The 23,271-nt window shown below is 39.8% G+C and overlaps 2 protein-coding genes across 3 annotated transcripts; both read right to left on the reverse strand.

Moving 5' to 3' along the window:
- Positions 1-1,011: 1,011 nt before the first annotated feature.
- Positions 1,012-4,722, reverse strand: atpsckmt (fATP synthase c subunit lysine N-methyltransferase). The gene is made up of 4 exons (XM_061239758.1): positions 4,100-4,722; positions 3,369-3,506; positions 1,879-1,929; positions 1,012-1,415 (listed from the first exon to the last, which is right to left on the reverse strand). Exons 1-4 carry the CDS (start codon positions 4,379-4,381, stop codon positions 1,200-1,202), a joined length of 687 nt encoding a protein of 228 aa, XP_061095742.1. The 5' UTR covers positions 4,382-4,722; the 3' UTR covers positions 1,012-1,199.
- A 2,490-nt stretch (positions 4,723-7,212) lies between these two features.
- si:dkey-118j18.2 (uncharacterized) lies at positions 7,213-22,762 on the reverse strand. 2 transcript variants are annotated; one of them, XM_061239760.1, is made up of 5 exons: positions 22,400-22,762; positions 15,375-15,445; positions 14,644-14,803; positions 11,565-11,694; positions 7,213-9,691 (listed from the first exon to the last, which is right to left on the reverse strand). In XM_061239760.1, the coding sequence occupies exons 2-5, from the start codon at positions 15,392-15,394 to the stop codon at positions 9,471-9,473; spliced, it is 531 nt and encodes a 176-aa protein (XP_061095744.1). In that variant the 5' UTR covers positions 15,395-15,445; positions 22,400-22,762; the 3' UTR covers positions 7,213-9,470. The 2 variants fall into 2 exon arrangements, with proteins under 2 accessions (XP_061095744.1, XP_061095743.1); XM_061239759.1 differs by having other exon boundaries at positions 7,213-9,694; positions 22,400-22,758.
- Positions 22,763-23,271: the final 509 nt, after the last annotated feature.

Here is a 23,271-nt window from a genome sequence, read left to right on the forward strand (position 1 = left end):
AGGGTTTTGGTGTCGTTGGTCTTGAGTTAATTGTTTTAACTGAACAATGGCTATGCTACTTAATTGTTGAGTAACAGCAAAAGCTAGCAGACGCTGCGGGTGACCAGGCCCAGACGTGAAGACTACTCGCTCAGACATGCTTTTCATTACATTAAAACTTCCATCCCTGTTCACTGACTCTTCCCATATTACAACTGCTTACTTTTATAAATGTCTTAAATAGAAACTCAGTTATATGAATAGTCACTCGACTGCACCGTCGAGTGCCTATGAAGTCCCCTTGAGGGAAACCATGTTTGTATCACGGCAGATCATATGGTGAAGATGAACTGGTCATTTATTGTTAACAATTCATTACCTTCCAGTTTCTTCAAGAAGGTTCAAAGGAAAAAAAAGTTCACATTTTAAAAATAAATATACATTGTCAATAAATTTGGTACTGTAGCTGCTCAGGTTTTCGCCTTCGCCTATCTACCTTGTGTATTGGACATATGTTCATGGCCTTACAACCGTTTTGTACGTCGCCTTGGATGGTTTATTGGTTTATTTGTATAGCCTCACAAAACATACTGTACACACTGCTTTGGAGTTAATAGACTTTTTTTTTTTTTTACCACAAACCCACCAATGCCCTGATACTAGCCATTGTGAAGCCAGAAACTGTGTGGGGCAATGAGAAATGTACACTAAAAGTTAAATAAAACAAAGTTTAATATCCCTTTAAAATCATTAAACATTTGGGAAAATAATGTATTTTTTTATTTTCTGGCTAAATAAATCAGAAGATTTTTTTCCCCTGAACTATGAAAGATGCCACTCTGAATACAAAGCAATTTGTTCTACTTCCATTTTTAAGCGCATCTTTGTAAGACAATAATGGGCAATTTAATTAGATAAATCCTCCTTTTCCCCAATTCTTACAGCATATCACAAGGTAGATGTCATGGATACAAGACATACCATAACCCCAACATGAATAAATAGAAAATACAAAGAGCAGGGAGCCACACACAGGTTTCAATAATTTTAATATAAAAAAAGAAAATCTGTGTCCAATGGGATATGCCTGTCCCCAGTGAAATGTTATCTGTGGCTTGGTGGCCTCAGTCTTTCACACAGAAATCAGACCTCGACAAACTGGCGACATTTTCAGTCGCTCGGCGAGACACATCAGTGGTGTAAATGGGAAGGTCAGGGTCTCATCCTCCGCTGCCCGTGTGCTCTGTACTCGTACTCCTGCCCTGCTCGCTTCCTGCCTGTAGTGATTTGAAGGACTTTGCATTGTACACCCACACCGCGTCGATTCCCTCGCCAGCCGTGTGGTCGGGTGCCCACGTAGGAAAGGGGAAGCGGCAGGCTGCCACTCTGGCTGTGCTCTGGAGCTCTCCCTGAAGCTTCTCCTCCAGCTGGGCCATCTGTGGACGCATCAAAATGAGGATGCCTCCATTTGTGAACAATGGTGGGCTTTCGCCAAAGCTACACTTATGGTGAAAGATTTATCAGAAGGAAATCGTCACGGTACACTTTGTGCCCTTATCTTCTCATGGCCATTGTCTTTGGAGTTGAACGTCAAAGCAGTAAGAGAAATTATACGAACATTTGGTTCACATTGCAGCTTTTGACACATATACTGTACTTCTGTACCCAAGATGTTACGCTTCATATTATTTGGGGAAGACCTCCCTGGTTGGGTTCAAGATAAAGAAACATAAAAGAAGAAAGATGATAATCACATGCTACAGAAGAGTACATTATCTAGGTTTCTGGGGACATGCCGAAAGCATATCTACTATCACTGTGGAATGAATACAAATCAAATACTAATTTTTTAAATACCTAAACAGCCAGGCAGAAGGCCATTTTGACTTTGTCACTTACCATCTGGGGGACTCCAAATATCACAACATTGGTGTATTGGGAAAAACTGACCTGAAAGGAACAACATCATAACAAAGGTTATGGATGGAATGCATCTCAAAAATGAAACGTGCAGCAAGTGTTGTTTTATAATACCAATTCACAAGCTACTATTTTAGTTATGTATACAATTGATAATTTTAAACAAAATAGAAGTCTTTCTGTGATTATCATCACAGGCTGTTGTTAAAATTATGTTCGCACTCTGTTCCTTTTTTTTTAATACCAGCATTTCACCATAATTTCCTTAGGCATCCTTAGGTTTATGCTGATACAATCTAGGAGGCATTAATAACCACATTACTGTTATGCATCTCATTTACGCACTAGACCTGCTTCAGATCTCCAGAAACACAAATGCACTGGTGCTGAAACATAACATTCACACTCATATTATTTTTAATAATGTGCTTGCCCTTTCAGTTGATCTTAATTTAAATGGCAGTATATATCGAATGATACTAAAGTAAAATATTTAATATAGTCATTCTTCTAAAAGGACAGTGCGTGAGATAACCTTTTTGCTTTAGTGAGTGGGAAACTAATAAGCTCATTTGTTCATTTTGACATGTATTCATTCACTTCCTTATTCAGATTTTTCTGCCCCCAGTTTTATCAGTCATAATGTTCAGAAGGGTTATATGGGATAGATGAGTAGTAATATGACAATATTATTATACAGTATTTGATTAACTTAGCACTGACTGTGCTGGAAAAAAGAATTGGGTGTATCATTTTAGTTTCATGAAAGGAACATCATAGACATAGGCACAAATCTTAACAAGCATATTTCTTCACTCAAAGGTACAATATGTAAGATTTTTGTGTTAAAACATTGTTAAAAGACCATTGTAAATCCCTTCCTATCACTGAAAAAGCCTCACATGTTGACTCACCCTCTGCCTGCATTTATAATCCATAAATTCTGGTTTCAAAATATACAGTTGATGGACCGACACTCTGTAACGTCAACGTCAGCGCATTCCGAGAAATGGGAGGGATAAGCAGTGTTGTTGTTTGAGGATGTTTGTTGCTGCAATTCCGCTTTTGGCCGTTAGAAGTCCGAAATTTACAATCGTACCCTTTACCTCCCGTTAAAATCCAGTATTGTATTTTCGAAAGGGCAGTGTCATGTAATGCGCACAGAAGTAAACAAAATGTTGTATAATGGCTCCCTCTGGTGGCGGAAAGTACGACACCAAGAGAAGCCCCGTAAAACATCCTGGTGTGTTGCCCTTTTGAACAATGCAACCAAGTATTCAACTTGGCGTATTAAAAAAATGGTAAAGACAATGACAATAAAACTGCTTGTGTATAACTCTCTGGTGTGTATATAATTGCCACAGCTCATATAGGAGTGCATTTATACAGCAAATGGAGAAAATAATTACAAACATAACTGAAAGCGTAAAGCTAATCTCTTATAGGAGAGTGTTTTGACAAAGCAATACCTTCCATAGGTCAGATATATAGAATGCAGTGTTGTGGTTAACTCCTTCCCTCCACGCCCTGTATCGGGAGTACCAGACCAGCCACGGGTTCAACTCAAAGCCCACAGCCCGAAAGCCTTTCTTCGCTGCTGCGATCACCTAAGGCAAACACAGGAGACGTGAGACATTTTTTGGGGTGGGGGACGGGGTGCACAAAAAATTGGGTAAGGTGGAAATGTTCTTAAACTGAATGTTCAGCGACCAAATGGAACCGATGTGGCAGAGGGCATTTGTCCTCAGTGTGCGAAGGCAAACCAATCATACCATGTCAGAGCGAATCTTGAAATGTATAGACTACACAATGTTTTCATAAAGGTAATTGCGTAAATAAAACTGTAACATAGTATAATATACTATAAAAGGGCGACATTAGCTCAGGCGGTGAGAGCCGTCGTCTGGCAGTCGGAGGGTTGATCCCACCCTGCGCAAGGCACCTGACCTAACCCCTAAATGCACCTGACGAGCTGGTTAGTACCTTACATGGCAGCCAATCACCGTTGGTGTATGAGCGTGTGTATGAGTGGGTGAATGAGAAGCATCAATTGTACAGCACTATGTTCTAAACAAAACAGAGAACAATGGGACAAGACACCCGGGTGAAGATTCTAAATTACGGCAAGTATAAAACTAAACTATGGCAACACTATCGACAGTTAAGTTACCTACTCTGTAGCTGTTATAACCTTACTTACAATTCGTCCATCACCACTTCCAATATCGACCAATGTTCCCGTTCCCTGTTGCAGAACCTTCAAAACATTCTCAATCTGAGCTGGAGTAGCAGGCACGAAAGGCAGACACACCTTCCTCAACGCAGGTGTGACAAAAGGTGTCGCAATTGCATAAAGTGCAACCAGTGACCCCCCAACAATTCCTGTTGCAATCAGACCCCAGCGTTTTTTGTTACTGCCATCGTGTCCACTGGTTACTTGCATCCGCTTCTCCAGAATATTCCCCCGATCATGTTCTGACATATTGGTTACACAGGTAACGTTAGCACTAATTCGTATTTAGAAAACAAGTATAATTTGGGAAAAAACGCGCAAACACGACTATGACTAGCGGTTTATCGGCAACATCTTTCCCTATCCGTTCGTCAGCTACTGGCAGCGTGATTACCACGGACATTACAACTAGCTAAGTTAAAAGTATGTTGTCATTTCAACAGTAGGCCACAAACAGTGTCAAAAACTATAAAACGGACAACCTCTTCATGACCTATCATCCATGCTATCAGCACATTATTATCAGTTTGAACGCAGTGTAACTACATAAAATGTCTCCCATGAAACAACTTCACTATAGAAGGTTCCGTGCACACATACAAACGAGATATAAAAACTGGAGACAGCTTCCGCTCATCGATCCATGGATTCCTATGGGAGCTGCTCAATGTCGCATGAAGCCATTTCATGGGGGCTGCCATGTTTCACTATGGGGCTTTTTTGCACTACAGCATGTGCACTGGGTACCTAAAGGTGAAGGGATTAATAGGAATAATAATAATAATAATAATAATAATAACAATAAAGAAACGTATATGCTCTTCTGTCCCAGGAGAGTTAGTTTAGTTAATTAGTTTAATGTGAATATAGTTTAATAAACTATAATAAACTGGCTTAATAAACTGCAATACCTCTGCTAACCACTGGAGTTTGCAAGCTTTTGGGGGAATGTCAATCCCTGGTCAGGGCAGAGTCAGCCTCATCGGCCAGTAGGGTGGGTTGATGTTGGCCAGGGTTGGGTTGCTGTTCCCCATAAATCCTTCAAACAAACCAATCACATACAACCACAGCCTTTTTTCCCCACTGAGAGATGCACCTATTCTAATCAATGCGATAAGTAGCTTTTTTAAAAGCAGCCTGCAACTTTGTTTCATGATGTTTTTAATCCAATAATTCAAATATGGACTTCTCAAGTACATGCACCAACTGTATGTTACTTGTAATCCGTGTGCAAAGTTAACATGTAATCATTATGTTTGCTGAAGGCTTAACAAGCTGCAATTAGGCAATTTGTCTTACTGGCAGCTACTTTGGAATCATCAAGTGCCATGCCGAGATCCCAAAGTCCAAAAAGTCCAAGTCCGACACTTGCGACCGTCGCTTTGGTTCCAGGAACAGCTGATCAGATGGCACAAATTGGACACAACAGCCTATGAGTAAGAGGCCCTTCCAATTCAGAGCTAAGGCTTTTGAGTGGGAGTCTTAACTACACAAAAATAACTAGCATCTGTTAGCATGCCAGGTCCTGCTGCTCTTAGGGTGGGCTTTGTACTCATTATATTCTGGAGCACTGATTAATCTTGCTGTGGGCCAGCTGGCCTCAAACCACTCGCTCAAAAAAAACATGAATTAACAGTGCCATGCTATAACATAACATAGCATAATGGCAAGAACAGAACATTCAGCCCAGCAATGCACACCTTTTCCTACCACTAAGTGTAATGCTTAGTTTGCCTAAAAGCTAAATAATATCTAGCACTGGTCTTGAAAACCCCCAATGTTTCTGCCTCCACTACATGTCCTGGCAAGCTATTCCACATAGTGACTACTCGCTGTGTGACAAAATACTCCCTAATATCTGTCGGGAATTTATTTATTTGCCAATTTCCATTTGTGCCATCTCGTTCTAACTGAACTCACCCTGAAGAATTGCCTATAGCTCACTTTGTTAATCCCTTTAATGAATTTAAAAGCCTCATTAAAATCCCCCCCAAGTCTCCTTTTAAAGAGATGAAGCATCTTTATCCTCATAACTCTTATCTTTTATACATGGAACCAATCTGGTAGCTCTTCTCTGAACCTCTTCTAGGGCCTCTATATCTTTCTTATAGTGCAGTCCCCAGAACTGCACACGGTACTCCAAATGTGGTCTAACAAGAGTATTGTATAGGATGAGTATAACCTCCTTAGACTTATACTCAATACTCTTGGCTAGGTATCCTACCATCCTGTTAGCCTTCAACTCCTCAAAAGCAACTTCAGCAGCAAGCACGATTCAGTTTTTACCCTCAGTAAATGGTAGCAGTTTTGGGTAATCAGTCACAGGTGCATTAGTGTGTTGTGTTGTTGTATGCACTGGTTCTGTTTATAACCTGTTTATTAACCTTTTTTTATTTTTTGCGAAACCACAAGATAATTCCATATTATAAGGTTATATTATTGCATATTTAACTACAGAAACCAGATTTTTTTTTTATTATAATGTTCCAATTTACAGGGTGTTTCCATATTGGATGTTGCTGGTATTGCCCAACTAGTCATATAACAGTGCTTTGACATGGACATACCCTAAACAAACCACCATGAGCATATGCATTTGCAATTTCTGATTATGATTTGTTTTATCCAGAAATAATTACTCCCAGCTCAATAAATGGGAACCATATTTACCTCAACTTACAAGTGCATTTGAGAATGACAAAGTTGCATCACTTTAGAGGCGTTGCCTGTAAACTAGGGTTTAAAGCCAGGAAGTTGGATTTTGGCACTTCCTCAAAAAAGGCCTTTCCTTGATCCTGGGTTATCAGTGGCCATTTCTGATGCTGATGAAACCACATTGTTCCTTGTGTTGTAAGCAGCATAAGCTTTGAATGGCTTTTTAAAATAATGTTTGTCTTTATAAAATGGAGGACTTTTTATATTATTTAAGTCATTTTGTTTAATTGTCCCATACCGCCATAAACTTAAACTTTTTTAAAAAGTTTAAATAGCACAAATTTAATAGATGTGATTTCAGGTGCAACATGGAATGCAGTCAAGTTCACTTTGCAAAACCAAAAATGCAACTAGAAGCAACACTATTGCAATAAAACAACATCCATTCTTGTTTTTACAAGGTAGACAACACTTTATACAAATTGTACAATTGAATTATACACTGGATTAGCAAACAATGTACATTTATAAATGAAGAGACACCCAATAAAGGTTGAACTGTCAACTTAGCCAAATCCTTCATGGCATACTAGGTGAGGTTATGTGAGATTCACTAAATCACAACCATTATTTTAGAAAGAAGTCATTGCTATTCTTCCAAACAAATTTACATTACATTTAATATGAAACATCTTCAACTGTTTATTCAGGTACAGAAATATAAAACAGAGTATTATTTCAGTTAAAAAAATAAGAATAATTTGCATAATTTGACTGGGAAATTGAATATACAATTACGCTGGCATTAGCACATTAACTCATCAGCACGTCTCGGCATCATTCAAGAGTATTTGCCAAAACCGAAAGTAATGTTTTACACGACATAAAAAACACCCTCTTCACAATCTTCAGAATTTTTTACAGACTGTTTGAATATCTTAAAATTGACGTATCACAAGCCAGCTACATTATCAGCTTGGGAATGTTTTGCCTTCATAAGACAATGTGTCCCGTTTTAACATTTCAAAACAAATGGCGTTACAGGACAGATTACAAAATTCCCTTACAAATAAGCGTATGATATCACTCTGTATAGAACTGATAAATGTTTAACCATCCCCTCATACTAAATACAGTACTGACAGGACATGACATTGTTCAATATCACTGACTTGTCTCTTATGCTTTGTATATAGAAGTAAAATCCAAGTTCAAAAGGTGAACAAGGAAAAATGCACAAGGTATTACTTAAGGCTTCTTCACAGGTACTAATAACCAGATGTGGAAAGATACACAAGCACTGCTACCACAAGAACTTTCCATTAGTTCTGACCATTTGTATTTTACACAGTGCATTAATTACTAGCAGAGACATGGCTTTGTACAGTAAACCTCAAAATGTAATCTGTAAATAGGCATGTACCACACAAGTATGCACTCCACACGACCAGGGTACTTACATTTTCTACTTGCACTTCAACAATTAAAGAGGAACATAACACATATCCCTGTGTATAATTGCATATTAAATCCTGGGAACATTAAGCCTTGTACACAGTAATTAGTGCATTTTTTGTTAAGACAACTTATGTATCCATGAAAGCTTTTTGCATGTTACCAACTGAAAACATGTTAGTGACTCTGAAGGTATGCACTTATTCTAAAGTACTACACCTTACCACCATGTTGACCGTACTACTAATTTCCTAGTGATCACAGCACTGCCAAAATATATTCTCACTGAGCACTTCATTAGGTATTAGGACTTATTGTTTTGACATATTGGTCTTCTGCTGCTGTAGCCTGTCCACTAGAGGCTTGAGATGTTGTGTGTTCAGAGATGCTCTTCTGCATACCACTGTTGTAATGAGTGGTTATTTGCATTATTGTCACCTTCCTGTCAGCTTCATCCAGTCTGGCCCTTCTCCTCCGACCTCTCTCATTAACAACACGTTTCTGCCTGCAGAACTGCTTCTCACCGGATGTCTTTTGTTTTTTTGCATCATTCTTTGCAAACTCTAGAGACTGTTGTGTGCGAAAACCCCAGGAGATCAGCAGTTTGAGATACTCAAACCAATCTGTTTGGCATCAACAATCATTCCATGGTCAAAGTCACTTAGATCACATCTCTTCCCCATTCTGACATTCGGTCTGAAAAACAGCTGAACCTCTTGGCATATCTGCATGTTTTTATGCATTTAGTTGAGTAAATATTTGCATTAACAAGGTGATGTACAGGTCCACCGAATAAAGTGATCACTGAGTGTATGTTTTTAAATTTTCCCAACAACATACACCACAGTATTTGTCTAAAAGGAGTTAGTGGTCAGAGTACTCAATATTCACATTAAATTCCTGTAATCACATATAACAATGTTTCTACATGGGTTTTGGGGGGGTGTAAAGTTGATGAAAAGTAGCACTCTCAACGGGCCACAATATTTTATGTTTAAGTTACAGGACCAACTTGTCAAAACATTTTCCCGAATAACTGTTCCCTTTGCAACAAAGTCTTTATATGATAAAATTCTTTATCTAACTTTTTCAATGGCACTAGCTGAAATTGTCCTCATTATGTCCTATAAACAAGATAGTGAGAAGGTCAGGGCGCTTGGTGAGTACGTGCCGTCTGGTCTGCTGATCTCTGCAACAATAATGAGGGTAGAACATCGCGCCCATCACCTCAGCTACACGACCCTGTGCCAGAGGGGCCCTCCTCTGGCCTCGGGGGCAGAACAGCAGGCTCCTCCTGCTGCTCCCCGGTGGCCAGAGGGCAGGGAGTGTAGGGAGGGGGAGCGTCGCTCAGACTGCAGGAGTCACAGCCCTCTAAGATGGGGATGGCCACGGTGTCCTCCGCGGCCCCGCCCTGGGCATATTCACTGTAGGGGGGAGGCTTCAGGTCATCTGCTGTAGAGGAGGACAAACACACATCACAATCAATCCCAATGTCACACGACATCCCTTCATCAAGCCTGTAAAGCCCTGGATTCAGGTCATGGCGATGCCCCAGATGAAGTACAGACCAGAACTAAGTGGACCTAGGTCTACATGATAATATATCAACTGTATCACTGCCTGTAGAAACGCAGCGTGGGCTAGAATCTCTGGAATTATAAAAACAGGAAAGAAATTGGAAAGTAAATGACTGCATGCCACAGTCATCCGTCTGGTATTTGAATGTCAGATGTTTAACCACCACATCCTGCTGCTTAGATTGAATCTCTGAAATGTGCATGCCAGAAAAATGTGGCTCCTTACACAATTTTTGGTCGATTAGAAAGAAAAACAGCAAGATATCCTGATTGCTGCTTTCACTACAGTACATAATAGGGAGCAAATGGGGGCAGCAGGGGGTTCATAAACTTTTTATTTGCAACATATTTAAACTAGAAAAAGCCCCTTTTCATTGCTACTTTGAATGGTTGATGATCAGTAGGGGTCACTTGGTGTTCAAACGTTCTTAAATTAAGCCTAGGGGTGGAAGCGGTTTCTGTACTGCCAGCATAGCGTGCAGCTATACCAGCAACGTAAGCAACCTTGGTGGCAGTCATTTAAGAAGGTCATTACACCATGCTTCATTTTAGTTAAAAATAGATTCACCATCTGACTAAAGGCAAAAGCCAACTCCAAGTCTGAAATTATATAATTAAACACAACTAATGACATAAACTTACAATTGCATAACATCTAAAATGGTGTGTACATGTGTGTTTTGTGAGCATGAGAGAGGGAGAGAGATACAGAGAGTAAGAGGGCACAAACGAGAGAAGTGTGTTCGTGAATTTGAGACTTCCCCTTTAAAACTCTTTTCCCAGTCAGGGAGGAGCTCAGTTTGGAAAGGCAAGACAAGTCGTTGGCAAGCAAACAGAAGGACAGCCAGCCCACAGGATAATACTCGGGGATGGTTCTTTCCCCAGGGACAGACACAGCTGTGTGTTTACCCAGCTCTGCAGCCACCATAGCCCTCTGCACACAACCGCAGAATTAACAACTGTGCTGGCGGGTGTCAACCCAAGACAAAACATTACGCACTCAACCCAAACTTTAACGCCCTTTACTGAAACTGTGCGCACTCAGATCTCTAAAGGAAGCATCATTCTTGGCTATTAATCCAAGTCCTATTTATCTAGGTTTGTCTATAAGAGGCACTTGCATACAATGAAGAAATGTCCCTATTAGCAAATAAAGACCTCTGTTTTGCAGTAGGAGGCTACTTCTCCTACTTATTTTCTGTGACCTTCAAATAACCCAGTGTAAACCACAGACAAAGCATTCATTAAACAGAGACAAGTGGGCATTATGGCAAGGAAAACAAGCCCCTATTCCCATTTTACTCTGGTATGCTCTTCTGTACAATAATGGGGATGGCCAGAGCGGGGTACAGTCTCTCTGTCATAGACTTCAAATGATAGATTTCTATGGGGGCTATTAACTGGGAGAAGCTTCTCTGATCTAAAAAAGCCATTCACAGTGAATGTCAACAACCTTTAGGGCCAGAATAAGGTGTGCGTGTGTTACATGTCTTTTTTTTTTTTTGTCTGTGGTGTGGGATAGATTTTTTTCTTTTTGTGTTTTCCCTTTCCGTCTTCACACCTGGAACACCAACGGAGAGGGTGCTAACCTGTCCAAGTGCTGTTTCATGTCTGTGCACCTCAGAAAAATGCAGTCAGTCATAAAACCTGGTCTATGAACAGCAGAATATTCTCAAACTCCTCTTATGTAAAAACGGTGACAGATTGCGGCGTGATTAAGACCGGAGAACAGAAAGGTCCCTTACATCCCGAGACGGCTTCGTACGGAGGAGGCACGTCCAGATGAGTGTACGAGGGCGCGGGCGGGAGGGATGCAGAGGGCTCGCCGACAGAGCTGTCATCCTGGATGCCGTACCAGCTGGGCCAGATTGACGTCTGTGGAAGGGAGCGTCAGTAGGAGTCCAACGCCCACAGCAATATCACACATGGACCAAACAAATTGGCACGTTAAAGTGAAAAAAACCGCATTCAAAATGGAAGTGGCCTCCCATTTGCAATTCAACCTGGTAAAGTGGACCGACGTTTGAAGCAGACTTTCATCCTTGCTGTTCACTATTCCACACCGATTCATAAAGAGATCAGCTCAACATGCTATGGGTAAAATGTACCATTCATGCGGACATGTGAATGCCATAGGACTTGCAACGTGAAGCAAAATGCAAGGATTTAAAAACTGGGGCTGCATTCTTTCAGAGATCCACTGAGGATAACAAAGTGGAGCAAACTACGTCATTACACAGCTCATAATTACCCAGCATACATATTCATAAGCACTTATTTTCACAAGGTATTAATTTAGACTACGGCCGCCAATTTGGTATGTGGTTAGCATTCCTCAGTCCTCCCGCGCAGCCACAAGTACATTAATGATCTGCAGCAGTGAAAGAGGGGGGGACTGCTCAGTTTCCCTCCCCAAGAGGCTCTTTGTCAGTCAAAACCCCTCTCTTCCTCTGGCATTTCTTCTTTCCTTATGTCACAGCTGACTTTTCCTGGCTCCTTTATTCCACGCACAGGGCACTTTCATCAGTGTGATTTATAAGTGGCCTGAGGGGCTCCATCACTGCATATTCCATTAAATCTGCATAAGAGAAGGAACACGCCTGGGAGAGAATTACATCAAGCTGAGGAAGTGATCTTAAAGCTACCTTTGTGACTCATTGTTCATTCAACACCTCTTCAATATTCAGCAACCTCTCACCGAGGTGTTACTTACGATATGGATAAATATGGATCCGCACATTTCCACATTTGTCACTCGCATATTTTTAGACAAAAGCACTCTGCTTCTTTTCAGCAAAAACATTATGTATTCCATTAGATTCTACTTGCTTACACAATTGCTTGAGGTAGGTTTACTAAATTGTCAGTGTAAGGACGCAGACTACTCTATAAGTATTCCTGACAAAGTGTCAGTTGTACATTAACAATGAACGACTGCTGAACTTGGCTAGGGAACTGGAGAACTGGCTGCAAGAATTTCGGATGGGTGTTTACTCAAGGGAAAAAAAGGAAATATCAAAAAAACATTCATCCACCAATCCAATTTCTAAACCGCTTACACCTGGTCAGGGTGGATGAAGGGCTGTGAGCCGTGAGGTGTATTGAACAGCACCAGTTAAGCAGCAACTGCGACAATCAGGTTTTCCACATCTTGATTTAAAATGCCTGAAAGACCTGAAAGCTTGCTCCCAGCTAGCACAAGCCTGCCCCTTATTGCCTGGGTACCAAAATGCCAATGTGAACACTGCCTATGCCACCTCCAGTATTTCTCATCATTATTAGATTATGTTGATCCCACTCCAGTCCAAACAGTAGGAACTTTGAAGAGAACGTATTAGGGTGTCAGTAAAAGCTCAGCATGACTATCTTTATTTAGAGAAAATGTGGAAATGTACCTTTTGTGATAGGGTTGTAATTCAAGCATCTGGAACTTCTTAATCTTTATGCGAAAAAGTTTTTCCACTGCTGTAAGAGGCTCGCAATTTTCTATGTCTTATTGCGTCACACCCCTGCATCAGGAAGATCCTATTCTTAACAGTGACCATCAACTCAAGGAATTCTAATGATCATATTCAGATGTTTTCAGGCCTGTAACTCGTGGAAAAACAGCTACACTGTTCAAGTAAGGGAAGAAATCCAATACAAAAGCAGCACTGCAAATAAAAATCAATTTCTGAGGTTTAAACATTATGGACTGGACAATGTAAATATCAGCTAGCAAATCTGCCTATCCCTCCACTGAGATGCGAGTCTTTACCAAAACTAATGCCTAGCAGAAATTAAATAGCTGACACTTATCTAAAGTAACTTACATTTGATTAGACTAAGCAGGGGACAATCTCCGCTAGAGCAATGCGGGCTTAAGGGCCTTGCTCAAGGGCCCAACAGCGGCCCGGTATTATTACAGCTACACCAGGGTTTGAACCACCAACCTTCCAGCTGCCAGTCATGTACCTTAGCCACTAGGCTACAGGCTGTCCCTAAATGGTAACATACAGTATAACTGGAGGTCTGGCTGGAACCAAGCTAAAAAAGTAATGCCACTGTACAAACTTCTCTTAATGTACTCTTTTCCAACAACAAACCAGATGTAAAGAAAGGCCTAACTGTTGCCTAAGAGTCTTGTTCTTTCCATGTTTTCAGAGGCTGTGCTTCTATGGAGCCAGATTAGAGACTTCGTGTTTGACCGTATTTTAATATATTTTGTATTTTTGTACTTTTGAATTTTCTTTGATCAAAAAAGATTTTCATTTTCATAGCTGGGTAGCAAGGAAGAATATATAATGCATTTCCCCAATATGTTACCATTTTACCTCCCAATTTGTCCACTGTACACTGAACATGAATAAAATAAAGCCATTACACATAGCAGCAGATCTATGAAAGAATGTCAGGAGGGCTTATATCTGGGTCAATATTCATTCGTATTCAGAACAGGGCTGTAGACACAAGCCAATAATGTTAGTTAATATTTGTGTTAAGTGTCTTTCAGGCTGGCTGCTGGGACTATACAAGGTGTGGGACCTGGCTCACCAAGCAAAACACACAAAACAGAGAACTTCATTATGATTTCATGCTATTCAGGACAGCGTGGTCAAACAAAGCCGACTTGAGAAGGGGAATTCTGAATTGCTGGGAAAGGTCTGAACCTGAGCCATGCCCTCTAAAGCAGAACTAATAGCACTGTCTAAGGCACCTGAAGCACACTCATACTGTCTGATAAACAGGATGCCGTTTTAGTTTCCTCTGAAGCTTAGTCATTATTTTTCCGTGGCACTGCCGGTGTGTTATGAATGGCTTGTGAGGAAGTCTTTGAGTACTCACGTTTTGTCTCTCGCACATCTGGTGCAGGTAAGCCCGGCCTCCGACAATGACAATCTGGGCATTGCGTGGGTTACTGAGGTACGCAGCAAGCTGCCGCTGCCGTGAGCGGTACCAACAGATGTAGAAGAAAATCTTTATGATGATGAATATTATCACAATTCTGAAAGGAAAAAAAGAATAATAAATAAGTATTTTAACAATAAATGCATATTTTCATTAACAAAGATGACACCAATGAAGCAAACCTAGTCTTCACTGCACCTATGAAGACTTCTTCATGAGAACTACTGTGATGGTAAAAGCAGTGTCATTATCCCTGCGGTCTGAATTTCAAATATTAGAACTCATCATAAGGGCTTATAGTACAGGAAACAATATTAGGTTCAACAACTGCAGATTTCCTGTACAGCCATTCTGGACCCAACATTTCCAGTTTAACTGATTAAGACGGCCATTTTGGCAGAAATATAAATAACTGTGTAAGCATCACTTCTTCTCTGGAAGTCTAGGCCATAAAAGTTGATTGTTCCCTGAAACGCCTGTGACTAACCTTGAAATGGCATGCAAACACAGCTGCTGGATCCAAATGGAGATTGAATACACCGGGTGGAAAAATATTTCATTCGTCATGAATGAAAGCGTGTGTATGTGTGATATCAGCGTGTGTGTGTGCGTGTTTACGTTTCCCTATGTATGGTTAAATGCTAACCACATGCATGAATTGGACTTACATGTACCAGTACAGCTCCATTTTCGGCTCAGCTGAAAAGTATTCTCCTTTAGCAACAGTCACGATTTCCCCCTGTAAAATGAAACCATGTGCAGCGTCACAATACATGAAATTCTTACTAAAATACTCACTCAGGCACAGGCTACAGGAGCACTCTCTCAAACCTATAACACTGAAATTATAGGCTGGAATTGCTATGAATAACACAGCTTGACACCTAGTCACATAGCAAACTATTTTAGAGGCTATTAGGTGAATGAGAACTAAGGAGTGAGCAACCAGAAGATATAACAGTACACCTTTTCAAAGGGAAGTCATCAATTACATACAAATGCAAGCAATATATGGAAAAGAAAACCATTCAATTGTCTAAACCAATATGCTTTTAACATTTGACGAAGGTGGCCTGCTAGGTTTACTACTAAAGAAGATGAGGGACAAATCAACAGCAGAAAAGGACCAAAATATGTAAAAATACTAAGATCATTTGAATCTACTGTATCTAAATATAAGGTAACAGTGTGCTTAACAGTTGTGTATTTTGAGCTGGTGTATAAAAACAAAAACCAGCACAAATATTGGCCCTTTTCAGATTAAATTTAAACAAGCGGCCAAAAGTGGGATTTGTTTTTGAAGCTCATTTCTTGGTCTTAAGAGACACTGCTCATTAGCGCCAGGGCGGTTGGCTCCAATATAGGAATTTTTGTCAATGGTACAAATATGGTCAAAATAACAAGTCAGCCACAAGACCCACAAGAACACGTCACTTTGTCCATATTTTTCTAGTTTATGCTCGACACCTCAGTTGTACGGCAACTCAATTTTCAGCCTAAAATGCACACTGCTTCAAGATTCCACTGAAATCATCTTCAAATACATTGTATGCAACATTTATTTAATTATATTCTGACAGGCAAGTTAGATGGCACCAAATTAAGAATCAGCCATTTCTTGTAGTTCAATTACTTCACCACATTCCCACTGTGCATTCCAATACCTAAAATGTTGAAAGTTCAACTGCTTGGTTATCCAGTATGACTGCCCTGTAGACTGTGGATGTGACCAACTGCATGCTGCAATATGACAATTCCAGGCTGGATCGCAGTTGTCAGAGCCAAATTACAGCCTCTTTGCTTCCATTTCAGACATCAGCGAACTCCAGCTGGGTAATTCACACCATAGCCTTTAATAAACACTTCTACACTTCTTCAATAAACTTGGCTACAAAGTTCATAATAACAGACTGTTCAAAATAGTTTAAATCACATACCATTATCACCTGCGAAATGGCTGTAAACAGATCAGCAATTGACAATACGCGAAAAGTCCTAAATAAACTGGAAAGTGTCAAAAGTCAAAGTTAATCAGAAAATACATAACAAACACAATCATTGTGTGAAAGTAATATTAGCTCGTTTGGACCAACAGCTTTTTCCCCTTTATTAATGGGAGTATTTCAAACAGACAACCAGATATAACAGGTCGTCACAATATCATCAATAAATCTGGTTAAAGATGGATAAACAGCCTGTAAACAGATATGTTCTGCTCTCTGAAAGACTACCCATGTTCACCCAACGAACCTGAGCAATAACACTCAGGCTCACACAGTTGTTCTAAAAATACTGTGGTGACACTAGCAGGAAAGCATTGCTGTGAAGTTCAGACTTCTTAGCAAACACAGAGACAATAATGATTAGGCTACAGACCAAAATATCTTCTTACAACAGATTTTATATTAGCCATGACGAAGGCTGAATTGTTCTCAAAATTCCAAAAAAGGCATCATTACAAAAGTGGTCTTGACCTTATATTTAGCATTCTAATCAGTTCAAAGTAGATTCAGACAATTGATTTCTGGATTTACTTTACAGTACTTATGAAATCCACCTGGGTGCTGTTTTGAACTCCGATAATACCCAAACCTTCAATGCGCACAAACTTTGCTGCTAAGATGCATGTACAGCTAGAAACTATAGGCTGCAATTCAGTACATTGCTCAAGTCAAAGGTAAGCTGCATAACTACAAGGGCAAACCCATTTTTTTGGCTTGCCACAGTTTTAAATGAGCCTTACATTTTATACAGCTACCCCACAAATGAGTCGGTTGTATCTGTATACAACTTTTGAACACATAGCATTATGTTGTGCGTTTACTATTTAATTCCATCAAATTAGGATCATATAGTATCATGAAAAACACGGTGGACTGGTTTTTAGGAAACAATGAACACTGAATGGGATCAATTAGCCCTCAAGCATAATAGGAGGGTTAATCTAGTGCAAGACAAAATCTTCCTTAAAACACCGATTTACTTTCCAACAGTACACAGGCCTAATGGCATGGTCAGTGATTATCAATACACATTTTATAGCTTATCACTGTAGACACAAAACTGCAACGCTTTCACCTATTGGAAGTTTGCAATGATTTTGAGCCTTCTTTGGCCTCAGCATCACACGCCCTTTACAAAACCAAGATGAAAACGTGTTCCAACACCACCCTGAAGACCGGCTGGAGAATTCCACAATGACCTGAGAACTCCACACAGGGAAATGTTCCAGGCCATACCATCCCACACAGACAACCGCACTCCCACTGGTCTGAGACAGCAGCACATTTGTTTCAGTCAGGGGTAAATGGGGTTACCTGAAATGTTGAAAGTTCAACTGGTTGGTTATCCAGTATGACTGCCATGTAGACTGTGGATGTGACCAACCGCATGCTGCAATATGGATCGCAGTTGTCAGAGCCAAATTACAGCCTCTTTGCTTCCGTTTCAGACATCAGCGAACTCCAGCTGGGTAATTCACACTACAGCCTTTAATAAACACTTCTACACTTCTTCAATAAACTTGGATACAAAGTTCATAATAACAGACTGTTACGTGTTCCAACACCACCCTGAAGACAGGCTGGAGAATTCCACAATGACCTGAGAACTCCACACAGGGAAATGTTTCTGGCCAAGACGGACAAGGCCATACCATCCCACACAGACAACCGCACTCCCACTGGTCTGAGACAGCAGCACGTTCGTTTCAGTCAGGGGTAAATTGGGTTACGGTATTTCAATCTTTACAGTTTGCTGCCAAACATCAATCATTTTCAACGCACAATGCATGAAGACGCACAACTATCACTGGTGTAAGTCGCTTCCTCAGGGGAAGGGTAATGTTCCAAATTGATGTTAACGGACCATCAGACAAAATTCCATGGGAAATTTCTGCTTTTAATACGCTTAAAATTTCTGCTTTAATGTGCTTATCTAACTGTTTTTCTTTGGTATCAGATTAGGATACAAATAATTTACTGAATTAATTTAGTATTACATTGATATGCAAGGTTGTTAATTTCATTCAGAAATGAAAGACATTGAGGTGTTTAATCTACATTATGAAATGAGACATTTTCTAGGCATATCATTTGCTGGACAACGCTTGCACGGACCAGCCAAACCCAAACTGCTCCAGGCTATGCCAAGGCCAAGATGCACAGGCGCTGATCCTCAGGGTCTCCTCCGACCAGGGACTGCTAATATGGAGATAATGACCCATGCCAAGGATGAGAATTCGGAAAATGAACAGAACATTTGCTAACTAGGGATCGTACCACAATTACAAAGTCTTATCAGTAATGGCCCAGTACTAAGATTATAGATGATTTGAGACAAAATGCACCAGAGAAGTGACATAATTGATGTGCTGCTCATGCGGTTATGATGTTATGCCTAGTCATAGTCATTTGACCTTCTCATTACAAAACATTTCATAAGTGTTATTTTTACCAGGCAAACAGTCAAGCAAAGCCATAGAGACAGTCGTGCTCTAGTACACTTTTTTACTTTAAAAGCGGATCTGTACTCATTGTGAATGTGGAATCAGAGAGGAACTGGCATTGGCCAATATGGCCAATAACAAATCCAGACTATTGATATTAGCCCCAGAATTTCCATAGCATGCATCCCTATGAAAGTGTATGCCATTTTGTCACAGTTATGACAAGGGTTTGATCCCTCTTATGGCAACTTCACACCTGTCATCTCTTCCCTCTTCTCTATCTCTGCTTTCTTCCTGACTCAAAACAGAAAAAATAAATGAAAGCCATCTACTTATTTATAAATCAATAAAATAAATGACTACAGTCGTGCAATGGTAGGAGAAGCACTGAAATATTATTGGTAGAGCAATGGAAGCTGAGATTTCAGACTGCTTCACTCCCACTTTGTGGATCGTTGCCAGCATGTACAATATGACACAGCCTCATTTATATAACTGGCCATGGTGTGTGAGAAACTTTACTTTTACTGCTGGTAACAATGGCTAGCACAGGTACATCAATAGGCATGTGGTTTATGGCAAGAACATACACTTCAAGTAACTCCAAGAAGTCTGTACAAAAACATGAAGTTCCCAGAGACTATGGACCCAAATGAAGAGTTCAACAGCAGTTTTTGTCTATTGATGTGTAGCAAATTGTTTTATTTGGAGCATCTTTAAGAGAGACCGGCAAAGGCGAGTTTGCAGACACCAGCAACAGGCCAAGTAGAATAAAGTGGAACATGACACCACTGTATTAAAAAAGTTGTTAGTTGTTCCGATTTTATATTAATCACAATAATTAATCCCACAAATCTTCAACATCTTCATCACATCACTAGGCCCATTGCAGTGAATGCATTTTGACTGATTGATTTTATGTGCAAAATTACTTTCAACAGTGCTATTTGCGCAATTCGCTTCAATGTGTCGGCCATTATGTTGCTGAATTGCATAGCCTGCCCTACAAATTTGCTCCGGAAAATGGCACAAATTGTGTGCAGTTCTTTAGTCATTTTGAGTGATTGATTTTATGTACGAAGAAACAATGGGCTAGGTATTGTAGCATAAATACTTTTTGTCATGTAGGCCACAGCCTAACTCACTTTCCGCGGGGCTTAGGATCGGTCAATTAACATACATGCGATTCTTATCACCACTTCATCTGCAAAGCTACAGCTGATGCACCAGCAAAGATGAATGTGGAGGACCAACAGAATTTTATATTTGCAAACTTTTTTCATATTTTCTCATTGTGATGCTTAATGGACTTACAGCTGAACGATAGCAAAATCGAATCTGACAGTTTAAGTATTCTGTAAAACTGAGAACTGTGCAATGTTACCTCAAATAGCATGCCAAAGTCTTACACAACTTTTCTGCAACACTTTCAAAACCAAATGCTTTCAATCACCATGGAAACACACCCTTAGGTTTGATCAAGTGATGGGGAAAAGGAAGTACAGTGCTGCTACATGACTTCTGAATGTTGTTTGTACAGTGAGGAGTGAATTTCCAATAAAAGGAATTCACCAGTTTAAGTATCAATGTCATTAAATTGAACCAGACTCTATTGTTTATGGCAAAATGCTGTATGAAAAGAATGCATCAAATTTTATGAACAAGTCACCCATTAAATGCATTATCCATTTAAATTAGCTCATCTACAGCACAGATGTTAATTATGATGTAAATTAATTTAAAGAGAGATCTGCATTATTTCACTTTCACACAATTCATAACATCAGTGTATCTTATGGCGCTCCACAAATACTCCACTCAACTCCATGCAGGCTAACTGGTCAGGGATATATCATGGCCATATAAAGAAATATACTGCAATTTACTCTTAATCTTTCAGGGACTTGCCAGGCAGCTATGCTGTCCCATTATGCATTCCCATTATTATTTTTTGTATTCTATTTAAATAAAAAATAAACATTATGTTAAAATAAAGTAATCAGTCACCAGTCATCAGCCCGAATATATCAAGGACCGCTACAGTGTTAGATCAAGCTTCAAAAAGGTAAAAAAAAATTTAATAAATCTATGGATGGCTCGGATTTCATCAACTCGGATTTGTAAAAATTAATTTAGGGCAAGTGAAAAAATATATTTGATTTAGCATTTTCAAATAACAGAAAGCGTTTAGCTACAAACACATTTCGTACTATGCTTAGAGTTAGACGCCTACGAATTGCTGATGTACATATCTCCCTTTAATATTAGAAACAATGTCCATTATATGTTGGCATGTTTGGACAAACCACTGCTATACAGCGCAGTTGGCCTGGCACGAGACATTTTCAGAACTCTAAGCCCACGTTCAACAACACACATGATTAATGTTACAAAGAAAGGGAGTTCTCGTTTAAGCGCTATAGATAGGCAACGTGCACGTTATGAGTCACGATCACTTATGCATTTATGTATTTTACTGCAAATCGTCTTAAAAATATGGATAGACAAAACAGTAACAAAAAAGTAACGTTAATGTAGGTAAAATAAACAAACGAGACTAATGTCGGTTCGCTATTGTTTCGGGAACAGGAAGGAGGATCATAGCAAACCGACGTTATTAAATTAACGTTACCCTAAATTATAATGAACATCCGTAGATTATTCGATAATATCTTGGCTAAATTCGTAAGACTATCTAGCTAGTCTAGATTATCGGCGACACGTATATAAAAAGTAACGTTAGCGCTAAATTAATATCGAAAGCCAAGTTAGATAGTTGACGTTAGCTAGCCACATATTTAACTTGGCACTAGCTAGCTAGCTAACGTATTCGTCAACTGGATAGCTAGGCTAGCTATGCCGCTAGCTACAATAGTGTGTCATAATTAAAGTTAATGATTTTAAAAAGTCAAATAACGATCGAAGATGATATTAGTTATAGCTAGCTAATGGCAATGTGTCGAATAATGTACCAATTTTTAGTCTCCTGAACTTTTTTTGAGCCATGATTTCACAAAAGTGGCTAACGCGAGCTACTCAACTTTTCGAAAGCTCCCTGGTAGTACAATAGCTCTCGAAGTTACAGTATAACATTACTCGCTTATCTAGCTAGTCTGTGTGACTACTAGGAACTAGACCGCAGTTTCCCTTTAATATGTAAAATGCCCGTGTCTGTAGTCGTGTTAGCTAGCCATCTAACTTGGGCTACATTTCAAGATAACTAGGTAGCAAGACAATTCAACTTACCGTATCAACAACCTAATGTTAAGTCCTCCAAGAACATTGTAGTTTCTATCGAGTTGTTTAGCCAAAGCAGTCGGTTAGCTGAGTTAACTGGCCAGCGTATTAACGTTAGCTACCATTTTACTGTCACGCTCTGCCTACATCCCTGTTTTTACAAAAAGACTGTTAGCTCACGGTTTTGTAGCCTAATATGGCTATGCTGTTTCGCGAACTATACAACGATTTCGATAAGATATCCACTCAAGCAACCGCCTTCAAGAAAATCCATTTGGCAGAATCTCTCAGACACGCGAGTGGTTGGTTTGTAAACTACGAATCAAGGAAGAAAACACGAGTGTGCCAGTACAAGCGAAAGCACGACGAATAGAATTGCCTAGTGCCCCTACTGACCAGATCTATGGTTACGCCATTCAAGATTTATTTTTGGTTATTTGTAATATTTCTCCACGAAGTGAACAATGTTTACAGGGCGTTGCTGCAAAACAGCACGCCTGCTCAGTCAACTTACCATGTATAAATAAAGGTTAATAATAATAACAATAATAAAACATTAAGATGGTATCTCTTTTAACTGTTGTCGTGATCCAGTTAAAATACATGACCTACAAGCGAAAGCGCCACAACCTAGTGCCCCTGTTCTAACATTAACGACCGTTATTTATTTCTATTGCTAATGAACTGTCACCATTCTCAATGTAGCAGCCTACTTATGAAAGAGAACATGAAACAAACCGAGTACCCTAAAGAATTGAAAGCATTATGAAGTAATTAAAATGAAAATGCATTTTATGTGTATTTTATCTGTCTACACACATAACCACTTTATTAGGTAGACCTGTATACCAGCTTCCCAGGCAGCAAGCGACCCCTGGTCG

Source organism: Conger conger, chromosome 4, assembly GCF_963514075.1.
Source record: "Conger conger chromosome 4, fConCon1.1, whole genome shotgun sequence".
In the NCBI taxonomy this organism is placed as follows: Eukaryota; Metazoa; Chordata; class Actinopteri; order Anguilliformes; family Congridae; genus Conger; species Conger conger.